This window comes from Semicossyphus pulcher, unplaced genomic scaffold, assembly GCF_022749685.1.
Source record: "Semicossyphus pulcher isolate SPU_LCO1_2020_fin unplaced genomic scaffold, fSemPul1.0.p SCAF_20, whole genome shotgun sequence".
NCBI lineage: Eukaryota > Metazoa > Chordata > Actinopteri > Labriformes > Labridae > Semicossyphus > Semicossyphus pulcher.
Window position 1 is genome coordinate 12,188,927 of NW_027211694.1, and position 13,335 is coordinate 12,202,261.

The 13,335-nt window shown below is 37.9% G+C and overlaps 1 protein-coding gene across 1 annotated transcript in view; it reads right to left on the minus strand.

Moving 5' to 3' along the window:
- Positions 1–778: 778 nt before the first annotated feature.
- The window catches only part of cerk (ceramide kinase), a 38,011-nt gene continuing 25,454 nt past the window's right edge, over positions 779–13,335 (minus strand). Inside the window, exons 7-13 of the mRNA XM_069671505.1 lie at positions 12,759–12,833; positions 12,405–12,557; positions 11,033–11,138; positions 10,250–10,329; positions 7,897–8,102; positions 4,661–4,875; positions 779–854 (exon numbers count right to left, since the gene is read on the minus strand). Coding sequence (XP_069527606.1) covers positions 779–854; positions 4,661–4,875; positions 7,897–8,102; positions 10,250–10,329; positions 11,033–11,138; positions 12,405–12,557; positions 12,759–12,833 — 911 coding nt within the window. The remainder of the gene's footprint in view (positions 855–4,660; positions 4,876–7,896; positions 8,103–10,249; positions 10,330–11,032; positions 11,139–12,404; positions 12,558–12,758; positions 12,834–13,335) is intronic.

Here is a 13,335-nt window from a genome sequence, read left to right on the forward strand (position 1 = left end):
ATGGTAGTTATACTGCATTATCAAGGTCTCTCCCAGACAAAGATTTCAAAGCAGACTGGGTTTTCAAGATGTGCTGTTCAAGCTCTTTTGAAGAAGCACAAAGAAACGGGCAACGTTGAGAATCGTAGGAAAACTTAGTGCAGCAGGTGAAAAACACATCAAGCTTATTTCCCTTCAAAATCGGAAGATGTCCAGCAGTGCCATCAGCTCAGAACTGGCAGAAACCAGTGTGACCCAGGTACACCCATCTACTGTCCAGAGAAGTCTGGCCAGAAGTGGTCTTCATGGAAAAGTTGCAGCCAAAAAGCCATTCCTCCGACATGGAAACAAGGCCAAGCAACTCAACTATGCAGGAAAACATAGGAACTGGGGTGCAGAAAAATGGCAGCAGCTGCTATTTATTCACTGCATTTTGTTAATTGATGAAAATAAACTATTAACACCATTTTTGAAAGCATTCTTAGTTTACAGCATTTTTTTCACACCTGACCAAAACATTTGCACAGTACTTTACATTTTTAGCAGTATTTTTCTTTTGTTAAAACCTTCAAGTTTCAGTTAATTGATTTTTGTGCATAGAGGACCTTCTGCAAGTTCAATTAAAGCAAATATAGAGGAGGTATGGGACCTCAGTATTTGGGATTTACACTGATGTGAGGCCTGTATTTTTCTAGGAAATATCTTTCCAAGTACGTCTGCTGGTTTTCCACGAGCTGAATGTTCTTTCCAACTCTCACTCCACTGACAAGTACATACTTTGGTCCATGGCCTACAATGTTCAAAGTTCTTCAAACACACTCCAGTTCTGCTCTTCGATACCGCGGGCAAACAGCCTGATCAACTTGCACTGGACACTGCAGAGAAGAAGAGCGTACACAAACACACAGACAAAGACAAAAATGCAATTAATTACTGTGCTCACTCTAATGATACTTAACTATGGAAGATATAAAAGCATGGAATGGCACCTCGGGGTGCAGACTTGAAACACAAACTTGAAAACAAGACAATCTTTGTGGTTTATGACGTATAAGATGTTTTAAGAGATGCCTGTAACAGGTGTTATAAGTGCCTATAATAGTACAGAAAGCTATATAGCCAAATAGTATGTTTGTCTCTTAAATGATACCTGTGTTTTAGCTGTCGTTTACCTTAAAGCTTGATCCGTAGTTATTTTAATGGTAATAATAATTTTTTAACCAGTGTGAAGGGTTTATTTCCTAAACACTATTCAAATATAAAATAGCAAAAATTCAACAAAATACATATAATTACTCTAAAATTAAGGAAGAACTACATTTAGGTTATAATTACATGAGAAGAACATTCCTAATTGTTTGGTACAATTTTTATAACACAATAAATTTTACTCTTTCACTCACTACTAAAGAGAAAGCTATTTTTTCTATCTGTTTCACCTGAGCCATTACCATTAATTATCCAAGCAGTACTCTGGCTGGCTCTCTCCAAGAACGATTAGTGGAGAGGAAGAGGCAATAAAAGGATAGACTTCTGCTTTAATTAAAGGGGAGTAGACTTTTAACATGGGGAGGGCCGTTAAATTAGCAACACTACAGCGCCATGCATCGTTGGCAAAGTACAATGGAGCATGAAATAACTGATGTGTCAAGCAGTGCCACACTGGCTGTATAGAGATCAGTTAGTGTGGAAGACTGATGTATGGACAGGGCCAGAATAATGTGGGGGGCTAAATTGACCATGTTGCCAAGATTGTCCAGCAGGGAACAATGAAGGAGTCTCTCTGACCAGGGACTGTTGGCCACTGGTAGCACAAAGAGACTTTTCCTTTATACTGACAAATTACATAGTGATCCTGATATCAGACAGACTTTGTAATGTTGTTGTATCTTCCTTTACCTTTGTTTGTCTGTTTTCAAAGAGTGTTGTAACAAAGTTGAAGTGGAGATTTGTTGTAATCAACTAATAAAAACTACTGAGGCACAAAGGATCAAAAATGTCAATGTCCGAGCAAGAGTGAAGTTATTTTGCGTTTATTCAAACATTTTGCAACAAACACACAAAGATCGATGGTGTATTCCTAGTTTGTACACCTTCCCTGATGCACTCCTATCTCCACCTACCCATATATGCTTCTCCCAGTTACTGAAATATTCTAAATAATAATACTAATGTTACTAACACAAGTCTTCTTCCTTAAAGAAAAAGAACAATTAATGAGAAATGTTAAAATAAACAAATTTTACTGAACAATGTAAATAGCTCCAATGCAACATGAATGAAAACAATCATGCTTAATAAAACTGAACATAGCATTTTCTTGTATTCCGGATACTTTGTACGGTAACAAAAATTAAGACTGATACCATGCTAGCAGCTCAGTGAGACTGTGCTAAGGAACAGCAGTGCTCTGCGCTAAATGCTGATGTTAACATGCTAACTTCTGCACTTTTTTACTTGAAAACTGATATTTAGATTGGTTTGGTGGTTTGTATAACCTTTTTTATGACTAGGATGTGAGCAGGTTTCTACCACATCCACACACGTGCTTTTGTGATTTGTTCATGTGCTCTATCTGTTTTTTAATTCTTGTGTGAAACAAATAAACTAAAACTAAACTAAACTTGCTGACAATGGACTCTAAATGGACTCACATATTCATTCAGTCTTCTCATTTAAAGAACATTGGCTATGCCACCGGGAGCAATTTGGGGCACAAGGACACTTTGACATCTAGACTGCAGGAGTTGGGGATTGAACCACCAACCTTCCAATTGAAAGATGACCGACTCTACCACTGATCCAACATGGCAGCGGCCATATTTTGGCTTCATATACGTAGTCGAGAAGGCAATGGGTGACATCACTGTGGCTACGTCTATTATTTATACAGTCTATGGTTCTTGTGTTCGGGCTCGCTCTCTCTCTCTCTGTCTCTGTCTCCACAGGGCTGTCCTTATACAGTGCATTTAAATATTATTTATTTAATAGTCATTGCCTGTGGTCATAAACAGCTCGACATTATTACAATCCTTGGGTATGGCATTGAAAAAAACATGTCTATTTTGGACCAACTCACAATGAAACAAAAACTAACTGCAGTGCAACATTAGATGACATTTTACAGAAAATAAAATATAAAGTGAATCCATCTATTATGGTAAAATGTTGATAATTCATAATTCTGCCAGGAGGCAGAGAGAGTACGGCTTAAGTGAAGAAGAAACCTACTCTTTCTTTTTCACTTGATTTTTGCATAGGCAATGTTGGATGACCATGTGGATTATGGCACTTACAATCTCGCTAGAATGTAAAATTCAGGCTCTTAGTACCAGACATCTATTATTTTATTAATTTGTTTTCATTTACTTTTAATTTGATTTTGTTTTCACTTTTGCTAGTTACACAGCGCACAATCTGGGTGCAAACCGAGGTGCAAGACACAAAGAGGTTGTCTAGGTGTGTTTTTAGTATAGAATGAATCAAACCCATCAGAGTGTCAGCGCTCATTCCCTTTAAGAATTGTGTTGCTATTTACACGGCGGATTTCAGTCATTCTTTCTTTCCACTGTGTCCCTGCACAGGCAGAACACACACAGGTCACTATAAGATAAATGTCGGTCCACAGATTGATGTTAAAAGCACGGAAGAAATCCTACTGCCCAGCGTACTCTACGCAGTGTTGGTCATGGAGTTCCAGTAAAGCTGATGCTTGGACCGATTCTTTTCACCTTATATTTGCTTTTTGTCAGTAATATCATCAGATAACACAATTTTTATTGTTATGCAGACAATAATCATTTTACTTATTAAGGAAGGCAGATGAAAGCAATTTCAGTTAACTAACCTCGAGGCATGCCTTAAGGACATAAAGACCTGGATGACCAATGATTTTCTGTTACTTAACTGAAGTTTTTAATATATATATATTTTTTTTATTTAAAAAATCCTTCTTCTCACCTACACAGCTCTTAATCGTCAGGCCAGTATGGGAGGTCGAGCCTTCAATGATCAGGCCCCTCTCCTTTAGAATCAACTACTAGTTCGGGTCTAGGAGGCAGACATCCTCTCTACTTTTAAGAGTAGGCTGAAACTTTCCTTATTGATAAAGCTCATAGTAATGCTGGTTTAGATTTGCCTTGAATCATCCCCTAGTTATGCTGCTATAGGCTTAGACTGCTGGGGTATTTCATACACCGAGCTCCTGGTTCCTCCTTTCTCTTTCTACCTGTATGCATTCATGTTATCTGTATGCATGTATGTTCGAATAATTCATGTCACCGGCAGTTTTTGAGCTCCCTTGTCTTGCAGGTTCCTGCCGTGGACTGGCTTGACTCCAACTGCTACAATTACTATTATCAGTCATTCTTATATCATCATTATTATTATAGTTGTTCATGCTAATATTAGATACATTTCTACTATTATTATTAACAATGTAGCTATAAGTTTGTATTATCTTTTGTTGTTTTTTTTGCTGTGTGTACATCCCCCTGTCTTTCTTTCTGTCTGTCTATCTAATAATGGAAGTCTTTTGCAGCCACTGAATTATGAGCCCTGCTCTATGCTTTTTCCATAATATCATTCTAGATATTATGAGCCCCGATCGATGGATCATTTTCTAGCACATCAGTTGCATTAAATTAGAGGAGTTACATTAAATTTGGAAATTATTAATTACCTGACTTGGATGGCAGCATAAGGCAGGATCTCCCCATCGCAGCTCCAGCTGCTATGGGCGTTGCTGTAGTTGCAGGTTGTTTGGGAAGCACATAAGGGACTAAAGCCTGTCTTCTTTGGACTCTCGCTCAGGTCTTCTAGTGAAACCAGCTCATGGTTCCAAGGTTTGAAATAAAACTTTCTCACTCGGTGGACCTCCACAAATGAGTGGTCAAACTGGGGAGGAGATCAGAGATTGATGAGGAATAGATGAAAGAAGAATGGAGGAGGAGGAGGGGAGATGAACAGATGAAGCAACAGATGTGCCCACATATTATCAGAATTACTTGGGGAGTTTCATTTCAAAATGAGCAGTATATCTCGATAAGAGGGAACACAGTCCAGCTTTGTTGTGTGCTGTATTGAATTAAATTCCATTGAAAAGTGTTTTTGAAAGAAAATGGTCTTTTCAAGTTAAATCACTTTCTTTCTCTATTCTTCCTAACTTATTTAAATAGCCTCCCTATTTTAGGCAAGTGACAAAGGCACATACTGTATGCTGGAACTTACTTAAGTAAACACTTACCTTAATTCATAAAGTAGCAGTTGAAAGTTGCTTATTTATCTGAATTAGGATAGAGTTTAGCATGTTATTCTTTTTTAGTTTAAAGGCTCCTGTTAGGTAGATAAAAAGTCAATTTCTACTCAAGTGTCTTTAAATGGACTCTTATGTTATAATGAAAAGCAAAATAAATGAATTGTTATTCTTGTTATCTTGTCATTTTCTTAAATGGAAACAGGAGATCAAATGCAAAATATAGGGAAAAGGAGAATAGCTAAGACAGAAGGGAGTTGCATAAAAACTATGTAAGCAGTAAAGAAGTGGTGAAAGGGTGAAAGATGAAAGGAACTATTTTGTCAAAACCCCCCTTTATCTCACTTAGTGTTGCAGAGAGCTTCAGCTCTGTTCAGCACCTAACTTTATCCAACTTTACGGGTTGCCACTTTTCCTGTATTCTCTAATCTTTACTTCTCTTTTTCTTCACCTTCATTCTCCCTTTCTTGCCCTCTCCCATCCCATAGATGGAGTGACAGCCATTTATTTCACATCAGACCCACTTTATAACTGCAGCCGCTTTGCATTCATGCTGGACAGTCCGTCTAAAAGACTTTCTGACAAGGCCATGAATATGCTAGCAGCTTCTCACTTCTTGTTTCTCTCCGCTGGTCAATGATGCTGATATCAAGCTAACTTATATGACTAATTGTCTGTCTCTTTTGCAAGTAAAGCAGCAAAGAGGGGCTCAAGCAAGAACATCCTGTGTGGGTTGGTAGTGAAAAGGTCATTAAACAATGTGGTCATTAGATGGTGGTAAATAAGATATTTCTAAATGACAAGTGGGAAATTGTGTGAAACTGTGAAGACCCACTGCGGGTCGCGTGAATTGACATTCATCTCCATCCTTTTTTCAAGGAGCATGATAGATAGAATGTGATTAGCAGGTGATGCAAAAAAATTATATACAGGCATGGTCAAACTTTTATCAGTGGATTTTGTACTTTCTACTGTCTTTCTTTTTTGTAGTGGATTGCTACAGTGGCCGACAAGGGCAAATGCGCCGCAACAGCCCAAACGATTTCCATTAGGAGAGACAGGCTGCAAATTCGGAAACACTGCAAATTCAGACAAATCCAAAAGTCTACAACAAATGCAACGATAGAAACAAGCTGAAATTAGCCGGTCAACTTCAACCCCAACACTTCAACTAGCGGCACCAAAAGTGCCGCTAGTTGAAGTGTCGGGTGTCGGGTGTCGGGCAAAATTGTAGAAAGCATGAAATCTACTTCAACCATCCAGAGCGGTAGGTGGTTGAAGTTGATTTCATGCTTTCTACAATTTTTTTTTTTCTAAGTCCCTGGCCTACACCATCACAAAAGCAAACAAACATCTCTGTGGCCTCATGCCTACAACAGTGCTGATTCAGTACAGCATCGCTCCTTCTCATGTTATATTGCTTAATTGTGGATGCCAACTAGCGTAAAAACCCTGAAGAAGAAGAAGCAAGGTAAATCAACTGCATATGTGCAACAAGGGATTTCAAAGCTGTGGTTTCGCTTTTAAGTCAAGTCCAGACATGTCTGTTGCAAGCGAGTAGTGACTTTGTGAGTAGAATATCACTTTACTGTGATACTGAATGCATAATGGAGGCAGAGACAGCAACGGCATCGGATCAAGCTACAGTGGTGAAGATTAGGCCAAAAAACTTTTCACTATAGGGGGTCTTTCAGTTGTGAAGACCTTGTTTTTCTTTGAGCGACTTAGTTAGTTTACAGTTTAGAAAAGGTCATAATTCTCCTGTTATAACTTCCTGTTTTTATCAACATCATTTACTTGTTCAACATCAGTTACTTTAAGTACAAATAATATCAGAAATATCAGAATAGCCGATTTTCACTTCTCCTAGGTCATTTTCTGGTATTATTATCTGTACTGTTACTCAAGTATAGCTTTCAGGAACTTCATCAACCACTGCCCCTACTCTACTTCCCTCAACTCTGTGGATGAAGGAGTGTGGCAACGTCAAAAGATCAGATGGACAGCTAAAACTCACCTCAGGGTGTCAGTGATCGCTCAAAATAAAGTTTGTAATGAAACACTTTTACCAAGGCAGCTATTGGAGATAATATATCTTACAAGATCTTTCTGAATGGTATAAAATACCTGAGGTAATAATTACTAATCAACAGACTTCCCCATGTAATACTTTTGCTACCCTGTGAGGGCATTAGTCTGGTATCAGCCTGTTCTCCCATACAGCATATCCCTGATGCAGCAAATATCAGTGCCTCTCTGGACCAGGGTGGAGGTTATTTACGATACGTGGGAAGACACAAGGGCTAAGGCATTTGAACTAAAGTGAACCATGGTTGGGAAAATGAACAATGTCAGCAAAAGGATGTGCTAGCACAGCAAGTAGGCCAACTCTGCCTTCTACTCTCTTGTTTACAGACCTCACACACTTTCCGTTATCTTTGCACAGATCCAGCAACTCAAACCAATTTGACCAACTTGATTGTTTCAATTCCCAAATATTCTGTACTCATACACTTTTAATGCACACATACATAATAAGTCTGACTATGAGGCAAAGGATTCAGAAATTGGGAGCTAGATAATACCTTTGAAAGTGCACTCTCGTAAATCACACACAGAGCAGCAAAGAAGCCATAATTTCACACCAACCCAATCACTCCTACCTGGTCCTCTTTGTTGGTATGCCGATGAAGATGTCTTAGGAAGTCAAGACGTGAACACTTCCTGACGAGGATGAGGTCTGTGGTGCCATCAGCTAGGTGAGCTGAGGGCGACAGACCTTTTGGACTGCGTGGACAGGCACAGCTCATACTGGCTGCATTAATGGCAATAAACTTCCCATGGATCACATTCCAACCACTGCTGCAATCTGAAACAGAGGAGTGGAGAGCTCGAGTATGGCCATACATACAGTTTATTTTGTTGTTTTTGACAATAGGGTTCTGACAATTTTTTTAAAAATACGGATGATAAGAAATGCACACAAAGATTACTACAATAAAAAGCAGATGCAAGAAAAAAGATGGTAAACCAGAATCAATTGCTTCAGAACTTTGGTTACAACATCTCCGGCACGATATCATCTGTGATCACCAATATCTCTGATTGTTATTATACTTTAATATGCCTTTCTGATTGTTTAGGATTTAATTAACTCATCCCTTTAAGCTGCAATGTTATTTTTTAAATTTAATTGCATGTATTCAACAGCAGTTTTACAGCATTTGCAAATATGCCAAATGTTTATATATTTTATCCACCAGCTATACTATACTTGCACGTTACAAGTAAGGTCAGAGAGAGGCATAAGCTTAACATTCTGATTTCTTTCAGCCTCTAGTCAGCTTTTCCATCAGTGCTGATTTGGCTGAACCTGTGTAACACCAGGAATTGTTTTTTGAAATTATATTGTGTATTTTACAAATGCTTTGTGTTATATTTTGAATGTAATATCACAGCTAGCTCTCTATCCAAGTAATGTGTTACACTTTAAGGAGCGCTGTTTTAAAATGCTGGTTTGGCCAAGGGAGGATTAACAATATCTAAAGAGGAAGTTACAAACATAAAAAGTTGAGGAATTGGATTAACCTCAAGTGTGCTTATTATGATTAAATGCATACATGGCCTCCAAATCTAAATTGACAGGCATGATGGTTTCACTTCACAAATCACCACTTTGTTCCTTAGAGATTAGCAGCTGTTTACAAGTGATGGCTTATCAAAGACAGAGTATCACCCACAGGACTGCCAGTGCCTGTCACCAAGGGGATAGTCATTGTCGTAAGCTGCAAAAAGTGATCACAGACATCCAAACCTCAGGGAAATGATGTGGTCTCTTAAAGCAAAGCGATTCATTACCTTTCCACCTCATTTTGCAAAACAAACTTACAGAGATGATAACATGAACCAGTGATAACAAGCCCACTGAGGCTACATAAAACAACAATATTCTAATTAGGAAGGAGTGATTAAAGCTAAATAAACACAAAACAAAAAATCCAACTGCAAATCCAACTGTGGACTATGGGCTCTGCATTAGGGGATTGTTTCCAAATGAGTATTTGCTTTCGGAGGAGAGGCTGGCTCATTTGCAGAGGTAGTGTGTGTTGTGCTTCATTGATTTAGCAGTTGTCTGAGATTTGCCTTGCCAGGAGTGAAAAAAAATCATCAAACAAACAGCAGCACTGGCATGAGGCAAAACACCTGCCAGAGCTGGCAGAGCCAAATTTCTTACTAATAAGTGGTAGTCTGTCAAACATGCGCACACAAAACGAGGCTACACTTGCTTTCATATTTACACAGGAAAAAACACACACTCTCACCCTCACAGAAGCCACATTCCCAGAAAGCCAGGCCAAGACAGAACATCTTGAATTTAATATCAAGACACTACTTTGAGAAAAAAAAAAAAAAAAAAAATACACAGCTTGTTTGTAACTCGGAACACACAACCAAATATGTCTCAGCACACAGTCAACAGGACTCAATATTTCAACCATGCCTCCATAGGTTTGAGCTGTGTCTGTGGGTTGAGAGGGCCATAGATAATGAAGTGTGTGTGCGCCACAGTCAAGGGGACAGTCATTGAGTCCCCTACTGTCCTACTATAACAATAATGGACAGACACCTGCCTGGTTTGGGAACATGTTAATGCTTAAAGCAGACACAGGGGTGGATACTGGGGATTTTAAAGTCAATAGATAAGAGAGACTCCGACTGGGCAAAACTTGGAGATATGCACTAAATCAGTGTAGCCTATATTTCTACATCACAATCTTGGGGGAAAAACAATAACAACAAAAAATGCAGACATTTGAAGAAAGGAGAAAATAGTTTTGTCATTTACAGTATTTTCTCTCGTGCTACATCCTTTGGAGACACTTTTTCTCACATGTCATAAGTCTAGATAAGGCTTCTAAACATACAAGCAAATGACGAGGCAGTGAAATGTAAGATTTGGTTTACAGTGTGATAACTTTCAAGCGCATATTTCAAATAAGAAGCCAAAACCCTTACCGTCGTCAGATTTTTCTTCCTCCTGTGACATCTTCCACTGCCTTTCCTTTGAGGAGGGCTTATGCTGACAGATGCAGCACCTGAAATGTGCATTCACAGTCTTAACAGGCTTAAATGACTCATTAGTTGACAATATATTCAAACCTTCTTTAATTAGTTGTACTGTGTTTTTTATACAGTAGTTGTTTTTGTTAGAAATGCTAAAATAAATCTATAGCCAGAAAGCCTCTTTGAAGCATAGTCATATCAACTTTTATAGTAGAAGTTTGGTGTGCTTTGTTAACTCAATATAACAAAATCTAATGGGCTAACAATGTTATCACCTAGTATTTCTGCATAAAAGATGCGGTTTATGGTTATAAATATGGTAATTGGCAGTTCTTAACCGAAATAGTAGTTGTTAGAAAATAGTAGTAGCAGTAGTAAACAGTAGTTTGGGGTAGACAGTAGCTCAGTCTGTAGGGGCTTGGCTTGGTTGGGTGGCCGATTCAAGTCCTGGAATGGACCAAGTGAGGAATTGGGCTGTAGCAAGAGAGGTTAGTTTGTGCCTATGTGTGTGTAGCATGTTTGTAAAAACAGTGAAAAAATTGAATTGCCCCATGGAGATTAAGTATCGCTTCTTCTTCTTATTATTACTACATTATTTGCATTAAGGGCCTTCTGACAGTGTAAACTTCCTCATACTGAACTCTGATCTCTGTGCACATATACTATTACCTGCATTAACTAGGTTGCCACAATGTAAAATACATGTTAAATGAATATCTCTGATGTTTTCTTTACCCAAATCGACACTGCAACTTGTCCCTGGGGTTCCCCATTTTGTTCTCAGTTGGGAGGAAAGAGATGGTGCCTTCATAGTAGTTATGATTCAGAATGGTTTTTAAACCTGGAACAAAAACACAGTGTGGGCAACAGAATGAATGCCAAAATGCTTTATTTGTGTTATTTATTTTATTTGTACTTAAATCTTACAAGAGAATTAGCAGCCAAATTCTTCAACACATGCATTAAATATAAATTGAACAACATTTTTTCCCCCTCCAGAGGCTATCAAGAGTTTAACCCTTGCTGTGTTTAACAGCCATAAATGCACAACTACTGAATGGATTTCCATTAGTGATTCTTTGAATTTAGATCTTAATAGCTGTAGAGTGGATTGATATGAAATGTGGTGATGACATTCCCAACAGCCACAGCTGTGGTTTGTAGAAAAGGGAAAAAAGCATTCTAAGTATGATAACACAATGCTGATGTTAGCATTTATCTTAATATTTCCCTATATTATGTAAACCTCTACAAAGCTGCAGCTCTTTTTTGGTTGCCACTTTTGCCTGTGTCAAGGAACTCTACATTTATGATATAGGACTTTGAAAAGTTTAAAGTTATTTATTTAAAAAAAATACACAGTATATATGGCACTCGGGGAGCATTTCCATTTATATTAATGAGCCTGAGCATGTACCAACAGAATTATATTTGATCATTGTGAATAGCTTTCTTGTTTGTTCCTGTAGTTATTCTGCAAATGTATAAAACTTGTTCTACACATGCCTTAATAAATAAGGTCCAAAATTTTGGTTTGGAATTATTCTTATCTGTTAATTAATAGTTAATTCAGCCAATTTTCATAACTTAGATTAACAGTTACAGGCCTTTGTTTAAAGCATTTTACATTACAATGAGTAAGGGCTGGGCTGATTGACAATGCCATCATTAATTTAAAATGATTATTTAACGTCTTATATGTGTCTTATAATTTGAGTCACATTTAAATGTCTACCTTCTTGATATGAAAACATCAGATTTCTGTGAGGTCAGAGAAAGTGTAAGTGCACTTCAAGGATCTCAGATGGCAGCAGAGAGGGTTACATTAACAATACCATCATCATGTTAAAAGTTGTTCACTGACAGTCAATTAGAGCTCGCACTTAATCAACAAGCTTGAGTCTGTTAGATTCATAACTTAAATCCTTGTTGGATATAAAATAATAAAATTAAAATAATTTTGGACCTAAAGCAAGACCAGCGAGCTCAGGGATGAGCTCCAGTTTACCTCACATTATAATAAACACTTGTGAGATCATTTAGCAGTTGTGTGTATAAGTAGGCTTCAAATGAAGAGTCACTTATATTTAGAAGATAGTCAAGATACCTGACAGGTCATATCTGGCAGGACCCAGCCATCTCTTCTTCTCACTGTCTCTTAGTACATCACCATAGAAACCGTAGCCAAGCAACGAGACAGAGTACCTGAGAAATCTGTCGTTGTGGTGAACCGAAGACACATCCAACGGCTGGGAATCACCTATTAAGACGCACCAAGTAGAGTTTTAAAAAGCAACTCTCTTCTTTGTAACCACAATGTACACATGAAGACCAAACTAAAATCAGATGAAATAATCATCTCTCAAAGGTTTTTGTACCTTCATACACAACGCTGATAACTTTACATAAAACTGAAACATAATGTTACTTTTATATGAGTCTTTCAAGGAATTCTACTTACCCACAATAATGTGTAAAGCAGAGGTAACTGGATCGTTGGTTCCCACTGTGGCAAAGCAAATACAGTCAGTGGACCCTGTTAGATAAAAGAAAAAAAACACAGTGTGATGGTAAACAATATAGTATGTTTGTTAAAAAGACTGAGACATGAAGCTTACACCCCCCTGCCCAAATCTGACTCAGGGACACTCAGCATAAAGCAGTTTTTCGTCTTCATTGTGACTACATTGTGAGTTTAGGTAAAATAGTAACTTATGCTTCAAGGAAAAATTACATAAGTGGTACGTACATATTTAACACTTCCTGGAAAACATTTTTGCAAATACCTTCTGGCATACTAAGAGACATACAAACAGGACTCCCTTGTGTTTTGCACAAAATGCTATAATCAGCATGCTTAGAAGCCCACAAGGGCCACAGAAGCTTCTAACACTGAATGAATCAAAGAATCTGAGAAATGAAAAATGTCACTTGACAATATTAATAGAAATTATTAGATGAATAAATATTTTAGGATAAACTGTTGTAGATCTATCCAGGAAATGTGTTAGTTCCCTACAAGCATTTCCTGCAATAAT